Source organism: Podarcis muralis, chromosome 9, assembly GCF_964188315.1.
Source record: "Podarcis muralis chromosome 9, rPodMur119.hap1.1, whole genome shotgun sequence".
In the NCBI taxonomy this organism is placed as follows: domain Eukaryota; kingdom Metazoa; phylum Chordata; class Lepidosauria; order Squamata; family Lacertidae; genus Podarcis; species Podarcis muralis.
In genome coordinates this window covers 16,195,097-16,220,083 of record NC_135663.1, presented here as the reverse complement: position 1 = coordinate 16,220,083, position 24,987 = coordinate 16,195,097, and the positions used below count along the sequence as shown (strand labels likewise).

The window sequence follows — 24,987 nt, the reverse complement described above, 5'->3', positions numbered from 1 at the left end:
GGGATTCTGATTTTCAGTTCCACTCTGCAAGGCAGACATTATGGCACACACATCTCAGGGGTGGAGACGACGATGGAATGAGGTCTACAGGAGTCTATAGGCCACGGATGAGCTTACAGGGTCATTTCAGAACAGGAGGAGCAGCTCAAACCCATCCCATGCCAACCCATCCATGGGCAACCATATTGTTTCCAGAGGTTACGTCCCAACCCTTGAACACCTATGAAGATTTCACACGAAGCCACAAGGAAGAAATACTGAACAGTGCATCAGAAAAGCAAAAAAGGAACATACTTCACTGAATTAGGATTGTTCTTTTCCGAAAGCTTTTGTCTCCACATGTCTATTGTATCGTCATTAATCAAACAGGTGTAGTCACTTTGATTTATGGCCCGGAAATCATCCGCAGGCTGAGAATTCTGGAAAAGGAGGTAGGTCTCAACGCGGATTTCGCCAAGTGGGATTGGAAGGGCTTCACTGCAGCTTTTGTTAACATGCGAGGGTAGCTTCCCTCTAGGGAGGCCCTTTTGGCTGGGGTTTCCTACCATGCGCCACCCCCACCCCAGAACAGGCCACGCCTACCACTAGATAACTTACAGAGATGATAAGTATCATTTCCAAGAACCATCCTCCCCAGGGACTGTTTGGACTCCAACCTCATTATGGACAGCATCTCATTCTCCTGCCCTGCCCATTTCTGGTCCTGTCACTGAATGCTGGAGTGTTCGTCCAAGCCAAGTGATGTTACAGTTGTGTCGTATATGGGGCCTGCCTTTCCTTCGCATATAAAGTTTGCCCTCTCATCAGAAGTGCATGAGTTTGAGGCCCAATCAGGGAAGAAAGGAGAAGCAGCCAAATAACATCCCTACCAGCCATGGGTAGGAACCCACGCCTGCCTCTATTTACCTCTGTTTCAGAGCAAAGCACGAACGTTTGGTCTCCTCCAGAGAAGATATGTTTAACAATGTAATATTTACACGCATCTGTTGGGAGAAGAACGAAGCAAATTAGTTACGGCTCAGTACTCACAAACACCCTACGTACTTCTTTCCCTTGCAAACCAGGATTACGAAAGCTATTCAGGGGCCAGAAAACGTTTTCAGCAGGGGGGCGGTCCACTCTCCCTCAGACCTTGTGGGGGTCTGGACTATATTTTGAAGAGAGAGAAAATTGAACGAATTCCTATGCCCCACAAATAACCCAGAGATGCATTTTAAATAAAAGCACACATTCTACTCATGTAAAAACACACTGATTCCCAGACAGTCCGCGATCCAGATTTAGAAGGCGATTGGGCCGCATCCGGCCCCCAGGCCTTAGTTTGCCTACCCATGCTATAGATCATAATGCCTCTTTGGAGTGGCTGTCTGCCTGGCACAACTCAAAAGACAAGAGACCAAAGGCATTCGCTATTTTTAAAGGCAGTGTTCTTAATTTGCATTATTTAGAACTTATGCCACCGCTTTCTTTTTGCTGCATTAACTGTTGTCTCAAACTGTGAAATGGTGGACTGTCTCCTCTAAGCAGCATGCTCTTCTGAGGCTTAGCTGAAGACTCAATTTTATTTGGCATATTGTGACACAGTGCAGAGCAGGAGCGCAGGAAGCTGGCTTGCACCAAGGGAGGCCCATGACCTGTATGGTTCAGTACTGTCTACATTGCTCGCCAGCAGCTCTCTAGGGTTTCAGGCCAGTCTCATTCCCATTCCTAACTGTAGACACGGAGGATCAAACTTGGGCTTTTCTGCATGTGAAGAGTCTCCTAACAACTCTCAGGACACTTAATAAACTACAGTTCCCAGGATTCCTTGGGGGAAGTCATGGCCGCCCTAAGTGGTGTAACACTATGGCAGATCAAGTTGATGAACTATGCCGAAATGGCAAAATTAACTGGGAAGCTCAGGGACCAAGAAGACAAGAAATTTTAAAAAAGAATGGGAAATGTTTATAACATATGTACAAAATCATTGCAACCAGGTCAAAACATTAGCAAGATTTTAAATACATTTGTAATGTAATAGAAACTACAGATAATTTAGGAAGATGAAAAACTTGGAGAAATATTGATATGCAGATGAAAACAGAATTAAGAGGACCCACGGATAGGATAGGGGGAGGGGAGAGTCAGGAGATTCAGAGTAATCTCAATACATGAATGTGTATGACATTTTGATGTAACTTTATTCTTTTTCTTTCTTTCTTTCTTTCTTTCTTTTTTAAATCAAATTAAAAAATTGATTTTAAAAAGTGGTTTAACACTGCTTTAAATGTTTAGTGCAGATGGAGGCCTTAAGTTCTCATCCATAATGGACTCTTTTTTGTCAGCACAGAGAGGGGAAAAAAGTGACAGCACACTAGCTGTCACTCTTCAACATTCCCAACAGATGGTAAAGCTGGGGCATTATCAATTTGCTGCTTCAGAAACAAATGTGTGATTTATTTATTTATTTATTTATTTATGGCAACTATAACCCACCCTTTAGCAAAAAAAAAACACAAAAAACCCTTTCCATAGCAGCTTACAAAAATCAGCAGTAAGACAGCCCCCTGCTCTCAGGCTCACAATCTAGAAGGACATGACACACGTCAGTAATAAGCAATGTGATGGCTTGATCGATATCTAAGGTAGAGCAGCATATTCAGGCTTACTTGCACTCTGACTGGTCTCAACTGGCCTCACCTACACCTACTGGTTTCGCCTACACCCACTGAGCACGTGTCAGAATCTCAGCTTTGCTTCTGTTCAAGTCACAACTTACCTGATCTACCAGAGATTTGTTCATTGTGAGCTGCCCAGGGGCCTTTGACTGGGGAAGGACATTTAAGACTGCAGGTGTGCCCAGTTCCCAGCTGGCCTCTGGTTCCGCAGCCGAATGCATAGATAATTCCTGAAGAAGGCACGAAGGCGAGAGTGTGCTGCCTGCAAACAACAGAACAAAAATATTGCAAAGTTCGTAAGAGTCTGCACAGATATATATTTCTGCTTACAGTTGCTTTTTTAAAAGCAGGAATAAAATCAGTAAAAAAAAATGGAGTAGAGAAAGTGTTTTGTTCTTTCATTATTAACTGTCAAGAGGGATTGGAAAACATTCATCTTTATGCATACATTTGGTGGCTGGAAAAAACGGTTCCTGCCAGCCCCGGGATCAAAGGGTGGAAAGCTTTTAACTCTTGTTTTTGGAATGTTTTAAATCATAGAACTGTTGGAAGGGACCCCAAGGTTCATCTAGTCCAACCCCCTGCAATGAAGAGAAGAAGAAGAGTTTGGATTTGATATCCCACTTTATCACTACCGGAAGGAGTCTCAAAGCGGCTAACATTCTCCTTTCCCTTCCTCCCCCACAACAAACACTCTGTGAGGTGAGTGGGGCTGAGAGACTTCAAAGAAGTGTGACTGGCCCAAGGTCACCCAGCAGCTGCATGTGGAGGAGCGGAGACGTGAACCCAGTTCCCCAGATTACGAGACTACCGCTCCTAACCACTACACCACACTGGCTCTCACCACACTGCAGGAATAAAACCAATGTTTTGGAACAAAATGCTTTGTTTAAAGCTGTGGATCAGTTTGCCACCTTGGCTTCCTCTGGGAGCAAGGGTGGGATATAAACTGAATAAACAATAAATACTATCTTCCCCCAACCATATTACAATTTAAACACTTATTCAGTATACTACTTTTCCCACCCTCCACCCTCGTATGTATCTGGCCGTAACGGATATAAAGAAATGCACTGAGCTGTCTTCAAAATTCCAAATACGAACCTGCAGCTTTCAGGGATGCCATTGCGCATCCTAACCTCTCGCTGCAACAGCTCTTAAGAATAAAACAGCAATGGCCACTGAATTTAAGAACAGATTTATATACAGTGGTACCTCTGGTTACGAACTTAATTTGTTCCGGAGGTCCGTTCTTAACCTGAAACCGTTCTTAACCTGAGGTACCACTTTAGCTAATGGGGCCTCCCACTGCCGCCGGCGCGCGATTTCTGTTCTCATCCTGGGGCAAAGTTCTTAACCCGAGGTACTACTTCCAGGTTAGCGGAGTCTGTAACCCAAAGTGTTTGTAACCCGAGGTACCACTGTACAGAGAACATGTGAGATATATAGAATCATAGAATCATAGAGTTGGAAGAGACCACAAGGGCCATCAAGTCCAACCCCCTGCCAAGCAGGAAACACCATCAGAGCACTCCTGACATATGGTTGTCAAGCCTCTGCTTAAAGACCTCCAAAGAAGGAGACTCCACCACACTCCTTGGCAGCAAATTCCACTGTTGAACATCTCTTACTGTCAGGAATTTCTTCCTAATGTTTAGGTGGAATCTTCTTTCTTGTAGTTTGGATCCATTGCTCCGTGTCCGCTTCTCTGGAGCAGCAGAAAACAACCTTTCTCCCTCCTCTATATGACATCCTTTTATATATTTGAACATGGCTATCATATCACCCCTTAACCTCCTCTTTTCCAGGCTAAACATGCCCAGCTCCCTTAGCCGTTCCTCATAAGGCATCATTTCCAGGCCTTTGACCATTTTGGTTGCCCTCCTCTGGACATGAAAGAACGTGCAGCGCCATTATCCTACTCTGAGCCTGGCAGATTCCAGCTGCTGCGGCTTCTACTGTGCTAGGGGGCAAGCAAGGCTGACGATTCCCCTGTCCCCGCGCCACACACTTGTGAAGGAAGAACCAAAGCGCTCACTCACCTACCACAAGCGATTTGGGACACCTCACTGCCCATCAGCTCCAGGACCCTTCTGGGGTTGACTTCATCGTTCAAGGAATCGTGGCCAAGCTGCCCACAGGATCCCGAGCCGAAAGTAAACACCCCTCCACTCTGGCAAAGAAAGGGCAGATAACAATAGTTCCACTTAGAGAACTCACAACAGCACCGGCTGCTTGCCCAGCTGAACAGGAAAGCTGCTTTAGCGATGCTCAAGTCCTGCAGCCAAACCACAGGCGGCCATAGGAATTTCAAAGATCATCTCCAGTAGCAAACGACGTTATTTGCCGGCACCCAAAGACGTTTCCGAGCACAATTCAAAATGTTGGTGCTGACCTTCAACGCCCTAAAGGGCCTCGGCCCTGTATACCCGAAGGAGCATCTCCACCCCCATGGTTCAGCCTGGACACTGAGGTCCAGCCGGGGTGTTCCAAGGGGGTGCCATTAAAAGGCGGGGGGACAAAATGCCGACCCCTGTTCGGTGGCCAGCCCCCAGTGGTGCACCAAGCCCTCTGGGTACAGAAGCAGGTTGCTTCGCCTCTGGGTCCAGCTCCGAGGGTCTTCTGGTGGTTCCCTCACGTGAAGCTACAGGGAACCAGGGAAAGGGCCTTCTCAGTAGTTGTGCCCATCCTGTGGAACGCCCTCCCATCAGATGTCAAGGAAATAAACAACTATCTATGTGGGAAAGTTTTTAATGTTTGATGTTTTATTATGCTTTTATATTTTTTGGAAGTGGCCCAGAGTGGCTGAGGCAACCAGTCAAAAGGGTGAGGTACTAATAATATTACTGTGCTACCTTGGTTCTCAAACTTAATCCGTTCCGGAAGTCCGTTCCAAAACCAAAGCGTTTCAAAACTAAGGCGGGCTTTCCCATTGAAAGTAATGCAAAATGGATTCATCCGTTCCAGACTTTTTAAAACAACCCCTAAAACAGCCATTTAACATGAATTTTACTATCTAACGAGACCATTGATCCATAAAACAAAAGCAATAAACAACATACTGCAGTCACACAATCAATCAATCAATCAGTTGCTGAACTGGATTCCACACAGTCACAAAAATGAAACAAAAAAGCCACAAAAACCAAAACACAAAATAAATAGCAAAAGCAGACAGACCTCAGAGTAACACTCAAAACAGAAGTGTGGCACTCAAAACGGAGCATGTTTGGCTTCCAAAAAAAGTTCACAAACTGGAACATTTACTTCCACGTTTGCGGTATTTGGGTTCCAAGTTGTTTGAGTACCAAGGCGTTTGAGAACCAAGGTACCACAGTAATAATAATGAATAGTAGTAGAAGAAGAAAACGAAGTATCATTAAGTAATATACATAAATCTAAGAAGAAGGGGAGACCTATTCTACCTCTGGGGTGTGCTTGTTTTGTCTTTATCCTCAGGCAGCTGTTGATTTAGTTTTGGTTTTTTTAATGGACAGAAGCATTACAGTAAGATGCCCACACCCAAACCAATGTCTCTGTGGAGGTCATAAAAACTAAGTCAGACAGAAGTGACAAAGGAGGACGTTTTAGATCTAGCAGACAAATTAAAAACAAGCCAAAGCAGACAGATGGTGTGCACCCAAGGGACAGTACATACAGTTTCGCAGTGGTGAGGGAGAAGCATTCTGGAATATTTCTCTTCATTATAGAAGAATACTGCTTTCATTAAAGCAGCCTAGTCATAGATGGGAGGTGCTATAAGGAAGTGTGGAAACTCAAAACCTGCAAGTAATCCTCCTGTCTGCTCCACCTGTACCCCTGATGATGCTTAATAAGGATTTTCCCTTTACCTTTGTCAGGACTGCTGTGTGGTCATTCCCACAGCTGATATAGACAACCTTTTGAGTCCTCAAGAGCTTCACGTGGCAGGGAGACTCCCGGTCTGCAGTTGGAGAAAACAAAGAACGAGGTTGTGAAATATTGCAATACTCACAGGGCAGCTCTGGGCAAGTCTTGGTCTCTTAAACTCAGTTTCTCAGCCTATAAGATTATTATATAGATAATATATATTATAATAATAATTAAAGTAAGCTGCTAAAGAAGTGGACTAACAAAATAACCAGTTGCCATCAACTCAGTTACATATACTATTCCCAAAGCCAAGCAGAGAGGTCACACAAGATACAGCCAAACTCTGTTCACATTTTAGAAGACATCTGAAGGCAGCCCAGCATAGGAATTGCTTTTTTAATGTTTGATGTTTTACTGTGCTTAATGTGTTTCATTTGTTGGAGGCCAACACAGATGGGCAGCATATTAATTAATTTATTAACTAACTAACTAACTAACTAACTGATGTTGTTTTTGCTGCTGCTGTAGTAGTAGTAGTACTAGTAGTAGTAGTAGTAGTACAGTGCTACCTCGGGTTAAGTACTTAATTCACTTCGGAGGTCCGTACTTAACCTGAAACTGTTCTTAACCTGAAGCACCACTTTAGCTAATGGAGCCTGCTGCTGCTATTGCGCCGCTGGAGCACCATTTCTGTTCTCATCCTGAAGCAAAGTTCTTAACCTGAAGCACTATTTCTGGGTTAGCAGAGTCTGTAACCTGAAGAGTATGTAACCTGAGGTACCACTGTAGTATGTATCACAGCGTGATTTAATTCTGCAACCAAGCTGGGCTAGAATCAAATTAGCTGCCCCGTGGGACCAAGGAACGAAAAGTAGTCTACACGTCTTAAAACTAATAAGCACAGCTCTCCTTTCACGTTGGGTGAGCAGCACAAGAATAATTCCAAAAACAAAAATTGTCAATGTCTACGGACGACTGCTTGAATTACCTCTCTCGTCACTCAGGCCCAGTTGTCCTGAGGCGTTCTTCCCCCAACCAAACACAGCTCCGGAGAGAGACAAGGCAAAGCTATGCGCCCCTCCTGCATCCACCTGGGCCAAAGGGATCCCTTCAAGCGATCTGACACGCTGAGGACTGGTTTGGGAGGGGAACTCTTTGCCCAGCCCAAGTTGCCCATGGTTGTTCTGTCCCCAGGAGAAGAACTGTCCATCTGGAAAAAAGAAACCAAGACACAGGTTGACAGCGGTCAGAAAAATAAACCCCCTGTTATATTACAGCAGCGTATTGACAGAATGAGTGTATGATGTGTTAAGAGAGGGGTAGTACCTCTGGTGAGGGACACGTCGTGCTCCATCCACCTTTGGTCCCCACCCTGCACTCAAGCTCACCTGTAGCTCCTAGGAGCTGTCAGCATGCCACACCCCCGGAACGGCTTCAACTGGCCGGCTAAACCAGGTGAGGGTAGCCAATGGTTCTCAAACCCTCAGTGAGTGAGGGACTTTCCTTGCATGCAAAGACAGGATCCGGTGGACTGAACAGATGAGACCAATAGCGGGTCCAATGGTCAAGAAGGTAGTTTCTGCCCATGTTGTAGAGGGAGGTGAGGAGCAGATGGGGCTCGCCACCCTGGGAAGGGAGCCCATTTAGGAGAAGGGAAACTCTGATTCTAAGCCTTCACTGCCTTGCCTTCTTTGGGAGAAGAAACGGCTAAGGAGTAAACCCAGCTGTTGTTGGACTACAACTCCCACCATCCCTAGCTAGAGGGACTAGCGGTCAGGGATGATGGGAATTGTAGTCCAAAAAAACCCAGCTGGAGACCCAAGTTTGGAAGCTCCTGCAGCCAATCGGAAGCCTCAGAAGCCCCATCAGACATTTGGGTTGCAAAGAACGTTCACAAACTGGAACGCTCACTTCTGGGTTTCAATCGTTTAGGAGCCAAAATGTCCAAGTACCAAAATGTTCGGAATCCAAGGTACAACTGTACTTCATTTGGGAGGAAAGGCAGAATCTAAAACATAATTGTTACTACTAATAGTAATGTTGCAGAACTAGTAAGAAAGCTTAGCTATTAGAGGTGGCAAAAGGGTGGAAGGAAGAAGCAGCCAGGACAATAATGGACTGGCATAATAAACTACAAGAATTTGCTGAAATGGCCCAGTTGACAAATAGCCTGAGAGGCAATTCAAAACAAAAATTTATGGAAAAATCGGATAGATATAAGATATATGTTCAAAAATATAGTAAAGGTTTGATATCTATGCTAGCATTTGATTGACATTGGAGAGAAATTGAGTTGAGAAACAAGATTAAGGGTACATATTGATATAGGAATGTACTAGATAAAATATAAAGAAATAAACAATAATAAGAGTACATTCATTTGTAAAAAAAAGAATATACAATGAGATTGACAGGAAGTCCATAGTGTTGGTACAAATGTTATTTTGAAATGGCTTTATGTCTTTGTTTTTTATTTTATTTTATTTTTTCTTTCTTTAGGTACATAAATTTGGTATATAAACTTTATATACATGTTGGAAATTATATTATAATATGCCCTGTAATGTAATATGATAATGTATACATATGTTACTTAAGAAGGTTAATAAAATAAAAAATTTAAAAAAGAAAGCTTAGCTATTATAAGTTAATATTACCATACCAGCTGCAAGAGCAAGACAATGCCAATTGCCACAGGAGACCTGAAGTATCATCTCTTGGTTCAGTTTTTTTATCAACCTAAAACAGCAAAACAATTCATTTATTTTATTTTTTAAAACAACAACAACACAACAAGAGAAGCACACACTAAAATAATACCTCTCGTCTTAACAACTGTGTTGTTATGAAGGGAACTTATGTTAAACAGTTAAACTGTTAAACAGTTTAAACATCTGGAAGCTTAAGCAAAAATGGCTTTGCTTTTTAAAACACTGCAGTTCAGTGCAGACAACAAGAGGAGCTTTAGATAAAAATAGCCTTTTTATAGTATCCTCTCATTTGGTGTTCTAACTATGCCTGGCTCTTGCATCACCTTAGGGATGAGATTCTTAAATTAAGGTCTCTGGTGCACTTTTAGATTGTACCAGAGCGCACAGTGCAAATTAACACATAAAACTACTGGAGAGTGAAGATTTCTACTGCAGGCTGAACAGAAGCTTACAGAAATTCAACAGGTGGAGCCTTTTCAAGTACAAAAAGAAAATTATGGGAAAAGATGCACCATGCATGTGCTGTCTAATTCGCTGCGTAATGTCACACCTCCATGGCGGCCATTTTGTGTCCAGTGCCCACAGCGTTCTCTCAAAATTCAGTGTGCCCATTGGTCCAAAATGTTGGTCCAGGGTCAAGGCAACAGTAGAGAAGGCAAATACGAGAGACTAAGAGGGGAGGTGCGTCCACAAACTCAAGCACACATTAAAATAAAGTGAGAAGGGGTTGCAGGATTGCACAGCTACTCTCCCACCACACATGCGCCAATGTACAGGCACACAGTTCTTCCACATGACAGGAGGTGAAATGTGCCATCGCCTTCCCCTTCACATGTGCATTGGTGTGCTAATATGCACATTTAGGGTCCCTTGTAGTACTATAAAGTTCAGCAGGGTATGGGTGCGTGCCCAGTCAGTGCGTAGAATTTCATTCCACACACACACCCTAAAAAGCAACAAGGGATTATTTAGTCTGAACACCGCTGGTATCAAGCTACATAGCAAAGCATGGCGTTTGGTAACCGCTCCGATTACCTTGGTACAGCCACAGAGTCTTCTGCCGTTGTGAGGCCCAGCTGTCCATCGCTACCTGCCCCCCAGGAAAAGAGTTGGCCTTGGTCACTGAGGGCCACGCTGTGAGATTCCCCACAGGCAACATGGACTATGCGCTGATCAGCTAAAGCGTCAATTTGCTCTGAGGGGAAAAGAGAAGAATAACGCTGGTGGAACATGCTAAGCGACAAAACACATGTGATTATCGTTCAAAGCAAAGTTTGGGTGTATGTGTGCAGAAAGAGATATACACACCTTAAAAAAAATCTCATCTAATATAAATTTTGGAAAGTTGTTCATTTGCCAGCTACGCATTTGGACAGGGTCTTAATATATTACAACCAAATTCTGTGTGATGGTTTAGGATCAGATTTTCTGTGTGGATTTGGATACCACCGGACGCCATTTTGAATCAAGATGGCAGACTGAGCCTTTTCACAAAGGCACAAACTTTAGTCACTGAACTAAAAAATGCACTGATTTTTTGGTTTTTAAGACTTTACAAGCAATGCCAGGTATGAGGTGTATGAAAATAAAGTCATTTCGCTTTCCCCCATTTTGAAATGATACAGAGGCTGATGAGAAACATGTTAGTTAGATGCAGCAGACATGTGCAGTGTTAATGTGTGCGCACTGTGTGCAGCCACACAGCCAGGATGCAGAGAGCTACTTCACAGCCCGTCAACTCAAGAGCAAGAATTTTTCCTCAGGAGTTCTATCCCTCGCCACAAACTGCTTGGGTTTCAGGAAGGAGACTCTCCCATCCCTACCGGGAGCTGCCAAGGATCGAACCTGTGACCTTCTGCATGCAAGACAGGTGCTCTTCAACTAAGCTATGGCCCTTTCCCCTAGCAAATAAGCAAGCAGTAGGAGCTGACTGTCAAGAAACTTCTCTTAACTACTGTTAAGAAATAGCCACCCAAGAACAGCCTCCTGGGACAACAGAGAGCAAAACAAGCCTCTGACCACTTTCATCTGCAAAGTAACCCCAATCTAACTTGGGCAGTGATTGTTTAACCAATGCCGTCTATAATGGGGGGGGGGGTGAAATCCCCCAAAAGGATGTTACTTTTTTTCTGTATGCCACAACAGCTGCGAGGATATTACTAGCGAAGAATTGGAAGAAACAAGATTTACCAACTATCGAAGAATGGCAGATGAAGATGATGGATTGTATGGAGCTTGCCGAACTGACTGGGAGACTCCGAGACCAGAGAGAAGAGACGGTGGAAGAAGACTGGAAGAAGTTTAAATACTTGAAAAAATATGTTAATATTTCAATCTTAGAATAGCTCTGGAAGTGGATATAGGCTGTAGGGTTAGAAGTAGAAGATAGTGTATTTTAAAACAGTTTTATTTGTAAGTGATAAAATGTGAAGATTTTTATGGTAAAAGCAAGCGTGATAAAAAAAATGGCTAGAAATTATGATATATGTAAACTGCTAAAGATGAGGTAAAATGAAAATCGGATGGGGGGACTTGGGGAAGCTTGCCTAACAATGTTTAGAAAAAATAAGGATAAGACAAGAATTTTTTGTATTGTTTGTTTTTCTGTTTGTGTTGTTTAGTTGTGCTATAAAATGAATAAAAAAAGGGGGGGAATGCCATCTATAATGACTGGTGGAAGCTAAGGTCTCGGGGCTAAAGGATTTCCCCGTCTCTTGCTTGTAAAGATGTTTTAAATGGAGAAAAGTGTATTCTGCATGAAAGGGACACGTACTACTATTTAGCTATCCTGAGCAGCAGAGGAGGTGCTCAGTCTGCTGGAGCACACCAGGCAGAACAGAAAGGCTTTTGTACAGATGGTGCCCCGCTAAGAGGCTGGCAGCGCTGTTAAGAGCTTGCTAAAACTGAAAATAGCTGTCCAGGAGAACAGTCTCCCTTCCCCACTTTCAGCTGCTATGCGCATCGCAGTGATTCACAAGCAGATGGAACAGTTCCTTCCCAGATGGAATGTGCTTTTTGGTCTATCAACTTGTCCCTTTAATGCCGTTTGGGATCTGGAGAGAAGGAGGCACAATTTATTGCCGCAGGGTCCCTGAAACCGCCAAACAAAAATCCCAGGGTGGAAAAGATTTCAGTCCTGCAAGAAGAGCAGAGGGGTGCAAAACGAGGACATGTCTCCGATCCATAAATCATTTACTTTATTTTCTTCCTAGCTGCTGCACTACAACACTCGTTACTTAATCTTAATTACAGCTGCTAGGATAAATCTTTGGATGTGGCCATTTCAATGGGCAGGAATATCTACAGCAGCATTCACAGGCCCTCCAGAGCAAAAACTTCCATCTTGCAGCCCTCCAAGAGACACGAGGGCATAGAAACCGGAGGCATCCTCAGCCATGAGCTTCTTCTTGCTGACAAATGATTGGCATCAGATAGCCTATTACAGTTGGGGGTTGTTTTTTTGATGGTCAGATCCTATCACATAAGAAGAGTCCCGCTGCATCAGACCAAGGGACTATCTAGCCCAACATTCTGTTCCCTCAGTGACCAACCAGACAGTGTTAGTAATTCCCCAGGGACTTTTTGCAAATGGCGCAGGTCCACCTGCGACCATGCAGAGAACTCTGGATGACAGGTTGGCAACTGGCAACTCCATCTGGCTGGCCCCTCCAGCTTTCTTAAGCAGCTAAGCAGAAGAGCTTAATTACTGCCTTTATATCCCACCAAAGAGTATATGGTTCACACCTTCCTCAATTAATCCCTACAGTGAGGTAGATTAAGAGGCTGTGACTGGCCCAAGGTCATATCTGAGTGGGGATTTGAACCCTGATCTCCCAGGTCCTAGTCCAACACTCTAACCACTACACCACACTGGCTTCCTAGAAAGTACTTCTGCTACAGGACAGCTATATGAAGTCGGTAAATAAATATGGAGAAAGCAAAATGTCACTTAGAGAAGAATCTGAAATATTTTCCTTGAAGCTTGAATATGTTTTATTCTGGATTGTTTTGTTTGACGTTTTCATGTTTTGTAAACCACTCTCAAGGTATTTTCTTCTATGTGCCAGGCAAAAACATTTCTATTTACCCAGGGCTTTGTTCCTTAATTGGGAGAATAACAAGCAATGCCTGTGACCTCTTTTTGTATTCATGCCTGTAACTGGGGTGCTCCTTTGATGTATATATATTTATGGATAAGTGTTTTAAGTCTTATGTGTTTTTGTACCTGATTTTAAAGTTTCCTGCTATTTTTATCACGCAAGTCACTACGAGACAATTTGGTGCAGAAAGCGAGAAACGAATTGTCACCACCATGATCTTGGAAGCACACAGTTCAAACCTGGGAGCTTGACCAGATTGCCAGCTAGTTAGTGCAAATGCTATGCGTATCAGTACCAAGCCAGAAAACTTTCTGCATCCTGGTTGGGGAAAAAGCACAGTATGTTACAGCCAGCTGGCAAAGCCTGCCAAAATCCACCCTGCAAACACATTAAGGACAAACAGTTTCAAAAACATGGTGCCTGGGGCAGATTAAATAATCCCTACAAGAAGATGGAACAGAAATGGAATAGCAGGATTTCAAGAGCAAACTTCTCAGGAACGAAAATCTGCAAGAGGAAGTTTGTGAAAAGAGCTTTTTTGGGTTGCAACTCAAAAGCACAAGCTAAATTTAGCCAAGAGTATACTTTCACTGGTAATACTGACCTGAGTTTCCTCTACCTCCCACCCAGTTTATTTTTACACAACACTTAGAGATCTCAGGCATATTTGCCAAACTGGCAATCCCCTATCCATGGTGGGGGTATCAAGACTGAAAAGTCTCCCCCCAAGACCCAATCCCTGAACCACGACCCTCAAAGGCAGGAATCTGTAAGCTGTGGCCCTCCAGTTAAGGGTGGTCAGAGTGGTTTATCCACCAGTTCCTATTGCCAGAGAACTCTGAAAACTGGACCTCTATGAAGGTAACAGCTCTCAGCTGCCTTAAACTGAAGTTGTCTGGATTCTTTGGAGGAAGCCCGACTGTTTAAAGTGGTACGATTCCACTTGAAATATATATAGTGCAGAAATAGCCACAGACAAGGGGGGGGAAACTGCTAGCCTTCTATTAAGCATCTGGGCAGCAGTATGGACCAAACTAAACTCATACGCATCTCTTCGTTCAAGAGTAAAGGGACAGGCAGCATCACCTGAACACGACACTCTCCTGACACACTAGCCTACTATCTCCCGTCAAAGGTTACTTTGGGATCAGCCAGAATGAAATGTGAGCCAAACAGGAGCCGGTGGCTGAAATGGAAACTCCCAGCATCAGCCGCAAGAACTATTGGAACACAGTCAGGAAAGCCTCTGGGGCCTGTCTACCTGGCCTTCGGAAACCTCTCCCTTCACAGGCCCTGATCCATGGTGGGAAAGTGCCCTTGAAGTATGACAGTGCCTCCTGCTTGTTCGGACGCAGGACAGAGAGGGAGGAGAAACTAGCCTACTACACGAGGGTGACATTTATGATTCTTGCTCTAGCCCACTTTTGCCTGCTCAGCAGGGCTGGGCATTATTTGGTTTTCAACACTGTGATACATCACCAGCTAAACATTGCGACATATCAATATATAAAGGTAAAGGGACCCCTGACTATTAGGTCCAGTCGTGGCCGACTCTGGGGTTGCAGCGCTCATCTCGCTTTATTGGCTGAGGGAGCCGGTGTACAGCTTCCGGGTCATGTAGCCAACATGACTAAGCCGCTTCTGGCGAACCAGAGCAGCGCACGGAAACACCGTTTACCTTCCTGCTGGAGCGGTACCTATTTATCTACTTGCACTTTGACGTGCTTCCGAACTGCTAGGTTGGCAGGAGAAGGGATCGACCAATGGGAGCTCACCCTGTCACGGGGATTCGAACCGCTGACCTTCTGATCGACAAGTTCTAGGCTCTGTGGTTTAACCCACAGCGCCACCCGCATCCTTATATCAATATATGACGATGTCTGAAATAAAGATGGAACTATGTAGAAGCGAACAGCAGGGCTGGGCAATATTTGGTTTTCAGCATCACGATGTATCACCAGGAAAACATCCGAAATATACTGATACATCCTGGGATAGCTCAGTCAGTAGAGCATGAGACTCACTCTCAGCGTCTGAGCCCTACGTTGGGCAAAAGATTCCTGCATTGCAAGGGGGTTGGACTAGATACCCCTCGTGGTCCCTTCCAACTCTTTCAATTCCATGCTTCTGTGAAGTCTGAAATAAGGATGGAGCTATGCAGAGGCTGACTTCATGGTTTTTCCCATGCTGTGATTTTTGCATAGCGTGCACACACACACACACACACCATGATTCGCAATATATTGCCAGGTCAAAAATAATGAAAACCGATTATCATGATATGGACTTCAAACTGGTTTTGGATGATATGTCGGTATTATCACCCATCCCTACTGCTCAGCACCAGCATGTGGCCCCCAGGAGGTTACCCAGAATGGAACATGGCCCTGCCCTATACACCTCCAGGCTGGCGTCATTGTCAGACTGTACTCCTATTTCAATATAATTTCTAGGTCACCCTTCAGTATAAACCTCCCACGATGGAGTACAGTTAATAATAAAATGGAAGGAGAAGCATAGACAAGCCAAACCTGAACCCCAGAACCAGCTACCAGCAGAGCTATTTCATTAAATGCAAACAAGCACCTGGCTGCAGGTGCGGTGACACAACCTTACCTGGCTTGCTTCCTTCCCTCTCGTGGCCGAGTTGCCCTTTCCTGTTCAAGCCACATGTATACACTTCGCCATCCTCCAGCAGGAAGATAGAATGGTTCTCGCCACAAGCCACTTCCTTGACGCTCTTCTCGTGAATGAACCCGCTGCTCCGGGGCTCGGTGATTATCGCTTGCAGCACGTTACCTTCCCCAGGGTGTCCCAAAGACCAATATCCCCAACATAACATCTTCTCTTCTTTTAGCAAGTCATGTATCTTGGTTTTATCCTGAGGGAGGAGAAGAGGGGAAACCAATCCATAAATCAGGAATCATCTACAGACCAGGTAAACAGGACCACAGGAAGTGATGCTGGCAAAAGGAGCCATTTCCTGTCCCATCATGCAAACAAAGGGGCAGTAGTTCTTTTCTGCAGCTTCCATTCCGTGGAATAACTTTCCTGAAAGATGCCCAGCGGCAAACTATTTTTCTAAGAGTTTCAATTTCATTTATTTAAGCAGTACTATATACTGCTAATATTTGGGATAGGGGAGGGGGCCTCTGGGCAGTTTATAACGTATCTTAAAACACAGATTAAAAATCAAATAATTTTTAATAATCCACAATCAAAAACCAAATTAGCAACCCAAAGGGCACCATGGTAAGCATTACACATGAAAACCAAGTGCAATAATAATAACAACAATAATAATATAATCCTCCACGCTGCACCTTCAGAACTTGGTGTGATGGATCACGTGTTGCTAATACAACCCCCCCCCCCTTTTCCGGAAGTCAAAAACACAACACACACAAATACCACCATGTTCAGTGGCGAGCGTTCTCCGAATGCAGCTTGCCAGCTGGCAGAGCAACCACAGCAGCAAATAAAACTTCAACGCTCTTGTTCACTGGGACATTAATGCCAGAACAAATTTGTTTCTGTTGACAGTGCCTTCGTTATGCAAATTGGCGGCTTGTTCCTTCCACAACTCTCTCTACGTGGAAAGCACTTCATGTCCTCGTCGGTGTTCACGTTTCCCTGCAGGTCAGCATCTGAACTTAAGGCAGATGCTCTCATAACAACTGCACATCACCCCAGACCAACTGGGCTATTCCATGGTATAGCCAAGGAACCTGGAACAAGTGGGGTGTGAGACACCGTCAGCATCCAGATTCCAGTCTTATGCATTCAGGGCTGGCTCCTATGCAGAATAATGTCTAGCAATTTATTTGCTGATGGGGAAGTAATGGCCACTGATAACATAGTTATTTAACAGGGGAAGAAGAGGAAGGCAGGGCAAGCTATGCAACGACAGCTGCTGTGGTATAAGTAGAGGATGTGACATGGGCAGCGACAGCCTGCATAGGGCAAGTTAAGTAGGGCTGGACACTTTGAGCTGATCTGGAAAGAGTACGGCTTGCCATACTAAGTGAACAAGATTCAGACTAATGGGAACCCCATTGCACTTCTGCAGTGTGGAGACCAGAAGCACCTGCCTCCATTTTCAAATAGCCAGTTTGTTGTTTTGTCCAGACTAGGGAACTATGGATTGCTTTAACTACCGTTGATTCCAAAAAGCCAAAATCAGGAACCACAATGTGTATGTTTGTTAGCTAAGATCAACCACAGTTTATCCCATTGGGACCAAACAAACTGTGCTTAGTTGCAAACGTAGGCAGGTTCTTCTGATTTCTTCCTTGCAGCCACAATAAAGGAGGGAGTACACAGGCGGGTACATAGGGACGCAAGTGGCGCTGTGGGTTAAACCACAGAGCCTAGGACTTACTGATCAGAAGGTCGGTGGTTTGAATCCCCGTGACAGGGTGAGCTCCCATTGCTCAGTCCCTGCTCCTGCCAACCTAGCAGTTCGAAAGCACGTCAAAGTGCAAGTAGATAAATAGGTACCACTCCGGCGGGAAGGTAAATGGCGTTTCTGTGAGCTGCTCTGGTTCGCCAGAAGCGGCTTAGTCATGCTGGCCACATGACCCAGAAGCTGTACGCCGGCTCCCTCGGCCAATAAAGCGAGATGAGCACCGCAACCCCAGAGTCAGTCACGACTGGACCTAATGGTCAGGGGTCCCTTTACCTTTACACAGGCCCATATATGATTTGTGTAGAGCTAAACCATGGTTTTGCACCCAATCTACACTATACTCGTCCTACATCAGCCTTCAGCAACCTGGTGGCCTTCCTATGCTTTGGACTGGAGTTAATGGGAGTTGTAGTCCCAAACATCAGGAGAGCACTAGGTTGAAGGAGACTGCCCTACATCATGTAACAGCTCCTTCCCTACGCAGATGCTGAAACAGAAGAAGCATTCACTTTTGTTTCAGGACTCTAGTGGGGCCAGCTCACTGTACTGAGGTTCCTCTTGTGCCAACAGCAACATCCCTGAACCTCTGTCCTATGGGCAGCACAACCGTAGGCTCTCAGCAAGTTATTTCTTTAAAAAGCAAAGCAAATACTGAGATGTCCTTAAGATATGAGTCATTTCCTTGCAGTATTAATTCAGTATCCAAACACTAGCAGCGAAGTCGGCAACTGGCAACCCCTAGGCCAAAACAGGCCATGAGCTACCTAGCCCTAGAGCTGCAAGCCCCAGAGTGAAAACAGTGTGGATTACTTGGAAGCAAGTGATTTCCTTACAAGGTCAGCCTGTGCTCAGGTGAAACTAGCTGCCATACCTAACACTTTAAGGAGAATCATCTTGATGAACCAATGCTTGGTAATTGCAGGGATGTAAAAAAATAAATACATCACCAGGTGCAAGTGAAATATTTATTTAGCCTTTTGCAGCCTTGGATACCTGTTATTATAAATTTGTATACCACCCTTCAACTGCAAATCTCAGAGTGGTTCACAACATAAAAATACAATGTAAAACCACCAAATACATGATAAAAAACAGGAACAAAAACAAACAAACAAACCAATAACCTCAACTCGCCCCCAAATATTCAATAACTCAGGAACTCAGACATGTTTTCCCCCCAGTTCTATGTATTTATTGAAAAACAATCTCAACCAATAAATAAATATTGCCCCTTATTACTAACCTAAGCAGGCAATCTATAAATCTCCCTGGGATGAATGCTCAATGGACGAGTTCTCAGGAAACTCCTATCCCTGTCTCTCAGCTATTTCTAATAAACCTCTGTGCGTATCTGCCAGCTGAAGCTGACAGGGCATCTATATGCAAACAGTAATGCCGCAAACACGTTGAGATTTGCCAAACTCTTGAAGATTTGGAGAGCTCCACTTTTCTGCTGACAGCCTGCTCAAATGCATCCCATAAACTAGCCTCTGCTAAAGAATGAGGCATGGGAGGGGGGGGATGAAGAGGGGTCAGAGGATGCCTGTCTATGCTCGGAGACGCCAGCAGAAGCACGTACAGCCAGCACGCGCGGGCACGCGCAGCCAGCCACACACACACACACACACCCCAGCTAGCTTTGCAAGCCCAGGGAAGGGGCACGTGCGCACGCGGGCACGTGTCTCTCCCTGCTTATATTTCAGCCAGCCGGTCGCCTGGTGCCTCTCCGCCGGCTGCAGGATCCCTCAAAGGCAGCCGGCCCATCACGAAAAGCAAACAGAAAAAACGCCACCCTTCCTTCTCCCCTTTTGCATTCGAGACGTTCAGGATTGGGGTTTCAAGCAATCGCCATCGTGGCTTCTTCCCCATGCAACCCCGACAAAAATACGCCGCGCCCACCACGTCTGAACATCTCCCGCCCCCCGGAAATGCCTCCTCTTTTTTTAAAGGTTTTGAGCCTGGGGGGGACGATTTGCAAAAGTGCTTTACTGTATTCTCTTTTGCATGCTTCAAAGAGGCACCGGAATGAGCTCATCCGGAGCTACTGGAAATCGGCTGGTGGGAGGGAACAAGCGAGCACACCTCCTCGGTCCTACTGCGCGGAGGGTAACCGGGAAACAGGCGCGGGTCCACGATTGTTACCACCGTCATCACCTCCATTCGCAGCGCGCGCAAAGTCCCGGAAACTAGCCTCCAAATATCTGCCCCGGGTGACGTGGAAAGCCCCGATTCCTGCTGTCCGGGTTTCTAGGATTTCTGCTTTCCAATGCACGCAACTGCACATACGCCCGGTGTTTGCAATGACTTGCATCGCGGTGCAAGCCTTACTGAAATAGCGGTTTGACTGTCATTCCCACCCACCCCTCGATACACACACACAACACGTCACAGGCAGAGGGGATCTTTAGCAACCTTTCAAAATAAAATTATTTAAAGGCCAGCAAATAATTTAAGAAGCAATTTTTAAAAAATAAAATTAAAAGTCCGAGGATAATAACTGCTTTCCCAAGAGCTCTTTCTACGGCCAACCTGCGGGCATAATCCAGCGGGAAGTTCTCCTGCACAGCAGCAGCCGAGATGCAAGGAGACAGTATATGGCTTGCGCAGGATTTTCCGGGTTTCCCCCGGCTACTGCTGTTATTAGATCTCGTAGCTGCCTCCCATCCATCGGTGCCAGTGGCCGCGTATAATAAAATGTCTTGCTGGAAAGGGGGAAGACATAATCTTGCACAGATGCGCATACGCAGCCAGCAATCTTTCTTCGCCCCATTGCATGGGAGGATCAAGCGCAGAAAGGGAGATTATTGGGGGTCCCGTGTGACAATACGGGGGGGGGGGTTATCCTCATCTTCCAGTCTTCAAACCAACCCAAGCCTAGGCACGCCTAACTCGGCAGCAAGACTCACAGGCTGCGCCCGTGCCTTGCTTTATGGGCGTCTTAGTGCTACCTGGACGGATGTTGGACGAGGTGGGCCTTTGGCCTGATCCAGTAGAGGGGTGGGGTGGACTCTTCTTAATACGACTGACCCCTTCAGGTTAAGTGTGCGTATTGGATCGCGGGCTCAAAGTCAGGCTCTGTCACTCCAGGGCTGTGGAGTGCTAAATGAAATTATTATTCGTTCCACCCGCCCCGTCTGGAGAAAAAGAGAAAGGCGGCAGCGAGGCCATTATTAACAAGGAATCGGAAAGGAGTTGGGTTTGCTAGGAGGCTGCTGTGGGTCTCTCTATTCGTCGCCCCCCAACTGCAAGCCTATCACCCCCGTTTATACCCGGGAGGCAAAAGATCCCATTGATCTAATGGGAGAGCCTGATTTGCACGACGCAGAGAGATCGGGAAGCTTGCAAAGCCTCCGCTATCCAAGCTGAGCGAAAGGGAGCTACCCCCCCCCCTTCTACAAAAAAAGCCTGCAAAAAAAAGGAGGCGACAGCACAACAGGATCGCACGCAGCGCCCGGGGAACGCAAAGCAACGCCTTTGGAACGCTCACCGGCTCTTGGCTGCTGCTGAGCCCCGGGAGTCCCAGGTGCGGAGACGGAGGCGGCACCTCTATACTCAGCTTCCTGCTGCGCGCTACAATAACAACGAAGTTTTGCTTCCTTCCTCCAGCAGAGAGAGCCAAGCGCGAGCCCCGCCTTTACGTGATTGACGTGTTGAGCCGCACCCAATGGCAAGCCGCGGAGGCTCTCCGGCTGAACCAATCGCTGCTTCCACCAGTGGCTGACATGGGGAAGGAGGGGTAGGTTGGGCTCAGAGTTCTAGTTTGGGGAGGGAGAGAGGCGGCCTGACAGTTAACCCTAGAGGCGCTGGAGGAAAATGTGAAGTCCATATTGTGCTGGTGCAGCTGCACTGTATATTTATTTCACAGAACCATAGAATTGTAGAGTTGGAAGGGACCCTGAGGATCATCCAGTCCAACTCCCTGCAATGCAGGAATATGCAGCTTTATCATATGGGGATCAAACCTGCAACCTTGGTGTTATCAGCACCATGTTCTAACCAACTGAGATATTTGTTTGCATTTATATCCCACTTTTTTGGTTTGTTCTCCCCCTCATTTAATTCCCCACAACAACCCTGTAAGATAGGCTAGGCTGAGAGGCCAGCCCAGGGTCACTCAGTGAGCTGCGTGGCCAAGTAGGGGATTCGAACCCAGGTCTCCCACTTCCTAGTCCGATACTCTTAACCACTGCACCACACTGGCACCAAGCTAAACTAGGCAGCAGGAGGTTACTTAAAAGTGTGCAGATGTTATATTTAGATGGAAATATTTGACAGGTCAGAGGGCAATTCTCTCACAGACCAGTCATAACTATTCAGTGTACAGAGGCACTGCTAAGCACTCAAAAGACTCAGGGGCCTGTGGCTCCAATTTGCATATGCTAATTTTGTTAATGATTCTTACATTTATAGCACACTTTTCCTCCCAGAAGCTCAATGTGGTTCTCCCCCCCTCCCCAATTTTATCCTAACAATATCCTGCCCGCCCGCCGCCACCCATCTCCTCACGACACGCCCGAGGGGGAAAAGGGAGAGATGGAGACGCGGCAGCTCGTGCGCACGCGCTCTCGTGTGGCGGAGGACCCCGCGCCGCTGCTTCCCTCCTGAACCGGGCGAGCATGAAACCCGGGAAATTTAAGGGACATCATCAATAAGGGACAGCAATGGGACATGGCGCTGGGGTAAGGGAGTTTCCTGCCAAATAAGGGATGGTTGACAGCTATGCCCAGGTCCTAGTCCAACACACTCAGCATGAAACTGCATATGTATAGCTGCATATGTTGGTCCCAGAGCAAATTAAGAGGATAAGTGAGTGGCCAGCACAGTATGTGTACCAGCCCTGGAAGCAAAGTTAAAAATCATTTTTGGAACAACGGCAGGACATCCACAGCCCAGCCCTCTAACAATACGCCTGACAGAGACAGGTAGCAGGAAGCCTAATTGCATATAAGCTACAAGGAGGTTGATAAATTGAAGTAGACAATGAACACCTTTATATTCCTGCAAGTTATTTTGCTATACTGTATAAGCCATGCCACAAAGAGTAACTTCTGATGAGAATTAATTTCCAGGTGATTTTGAAATCCCAGTGACGTTAAATCTACCCCCAGGCCACATTCCAGCTAAATATTTTGGCAAGGGATGCTTTAATAAACCAACCACATATATTTTGAATTCGCTGTGCTTGTTAAGTGAATAAGAGAGATGCATTGATTAGAAGGAACAGTCTGTTCTTAAATGGCTCTTGCATTTTTATATTGCATTAGCAACACTCAGAAATGATGCACTGGATACTTGGGGAGCAAACCTATGCCCGCTTCTCTGGTAGTTACTTCTGAGTAGGCATGTATAGGATTCCTCTGCTAATGATTTCTTGCAGGGCCCTTCAGTTGCTGGGTATTCTGGATAGAAGCATGGATGAAAATTTTAGCTTTGCATTTGAAGGAAAATATAAAGACCTGGAGTGTTTAGGCTGACATCCTAAGTATGTTTACTAGGAAGTAAAGCCCCATTGAACAAAGTGGGGCATACTTTTGAGTAAACATGCATAGATGCCTGCTAGAAAGCTGTAATCCTGTGCATATGCTTAACCCAGTAGAATTTAATTCTGAGGACAAAAGTTACTGGTTTGGGCTGCACAACACAAAATGATTGCAAAATGCACTTATCGTTCTGATGTACAATGATGTGGCAGATGTGCAATGTCGTTTTGAGGCCGGGGGTTCAGCTTGACAACAAACAAATGAATCAGAAGAGAGCCCTTGAGGCGCAGGGGAAGAGCTGGAGGCAAGCGCTCTTGAGTTAATTGGAGGGGAACGCCAGGCATGACTCACTGGCTCAAGGAAGGGCATGAATACATGGCTGCACTTATTTTTAAACGTGCTTTAAATGTATGGTACAAAGTCCATTTCTTAGGGAAAGGTCAGAGCTTTGCATGCAGAAATATCATTGGCATCTCTAGGTAGGGCTTGGAGAGAGCCATCTCTAGGCTGAAGTGATAGCAGGTGTGAGACCTGGGCTGTAAAGGATTAGAAAAACACCTTTTTGTGCAAGCAAATCAGGATGCATAGTCAATAAACCTGGAGGTAGGTAAAGGTAAAGGGACCCCTGACCATTAGGTCCAGTCGTGGCCAACTCTGGGGTTGCAGCGCTCATCTCGCTTTACTGGCTGAGGGAGCCGGCGTACAGCTTCCGGTTCATGTGGCCAGCATGACTAAGGCGCTTCTGGTGAACCAGAGCAGCACACGGAAACACCGTTTACCTTCCCGCCAGAGTGGTACCTATTTATCTACTTGCACTGGTGTGCTTTTGAACTGCCAGGTTGGCAGGAACTGGGACCGAGCAACGGGAGCTCACCCCATCGTGGGGATTTGAACCGCCGACCTTCTGATCGGCAAGTACTAGGCTCTGTGGTTTAACCCACAGCGCCACCCACGTCCCAAACCGTGTCCCAAACCTGGAGGAGCTTTTACTTATTGCATCTGAGCCTGGATTAGCTAGAAATTACTGTGTTCTTTCGTGAAATTTTCTTATTTCTCACTTTTATTGATCTTAAAGACAGAAATCCTGTACCCACATGTTCCTGGGTAAGGAACTAAGCCCCATTGAACATCTGAGTAGATATGCGTGGGATTACACTGTAAATCAACTTTTAATTGAACCGTGGAGTGTACTTTCGCTAAGCCACAGGCCGTGTGGCGTTTGCGTGCCTAGCCATTTTGATTCCGTGCTACTTAACTTGTGATGATTTGGTAACTATTCACTTGCTCAGCAAATCCCATTGCTCCAGAGTGCTTCCTGCTTCCGAGTCAGGGAACTGAAGGAGGTGCTGAAAGTGCTGTACGGTAGGATACAAAGACTGTGCCCCCCTGCCTGTCTAACCTTTCCAGAAAGGTGGGACTTGAATGCCTCTTTGGAACAAGCTCACCCGAACAAAAAGGCAAAAATGGGGAGAGTGATTTTTCTGGGACGGGATCCAGAAAAGAGGGCTTGTCTCTGGTAAATAGCAACAGCTATAGAGTAGTTTGCACCTGAAACGATTTCCTATGCATTGATTCTCCTATAGTGTAATATTTACCGTTCATTTGTTTTGCACCAGGCAGAATGTATTAGCGAAGGCAGAGATTAAGCCGTTCCAAAACCATTTAAGAAGAAAAGAGTCGCAGGCTTTTCAATTTGCTTGCAAAGAGGCAGTTCTTACAGGAACAGGGATTATCGAGGGAAGGTTTTAATGGCCTATAAAGTCTCCCCACCCCCACCCC

The 24,987-nt window shown here is 45.6% G+C and overlaps 1 protein-coding gene across 4 annotated transcripts in view; it reads right to left on the bottom strand.

Moving 5' to 3' along the window:
- LOC114603971 (putative E3 ubiquitin-protein ligase HERC3) overlaps positions 1–21,326 on the bottom strand; it is a 45,016-nt gene extending 23,690 nt beyond the window's left edge. For 2 of the 4 annotated variants that reach the window (XM_028743575.2, XM_028743577.2), the window contains exons 1-10: positions 21,216–21,326; positions 15,937–16,201; positions 10,256–10,415; positions 9,172–9,248; positions 7,498–7,719; positions 6,509–6,600; positions 4,700–4,830; positions 2,759–2,919; positions 907–983; positions 295–419 (exon numbers count right to left, since the gene is read on the bottom strand). In XM_028743575.2, the coding sequence (XP_028599408.2) occupies positions 295–419; positions 907–983; positions 2,759–2,919; positions 4,700–4,830; positions 6,509–6,600; positions 7,498–7,719; positions 9,172–9,248; positions 10,256–10,415; positions 15,937–16,162 (1,271 nt within the window). In that variant the 5' untranslated portion in view covers positions 16,163–16,201; positions 21,216–21,326. Of the gene's footprint in view, positions 1–294; positions 420–906; positions 984–2,758; positions 2,920–4,699; positions 4,831–6,508; positions 6,601–7,497; positions 7,720–9,171; positions 9,249–10,255; positions 10,416–15,936; positions 16,202–20,257; positions 20,277–21,215 lie in introns of those variants that run through there. The other 2 variants (XM_077933827.1, XM_077933828.1) reach the window with 2 other exon arrangements.
- Positions 21,327–24,987: the final 3,661 nt, after the last annotated feature.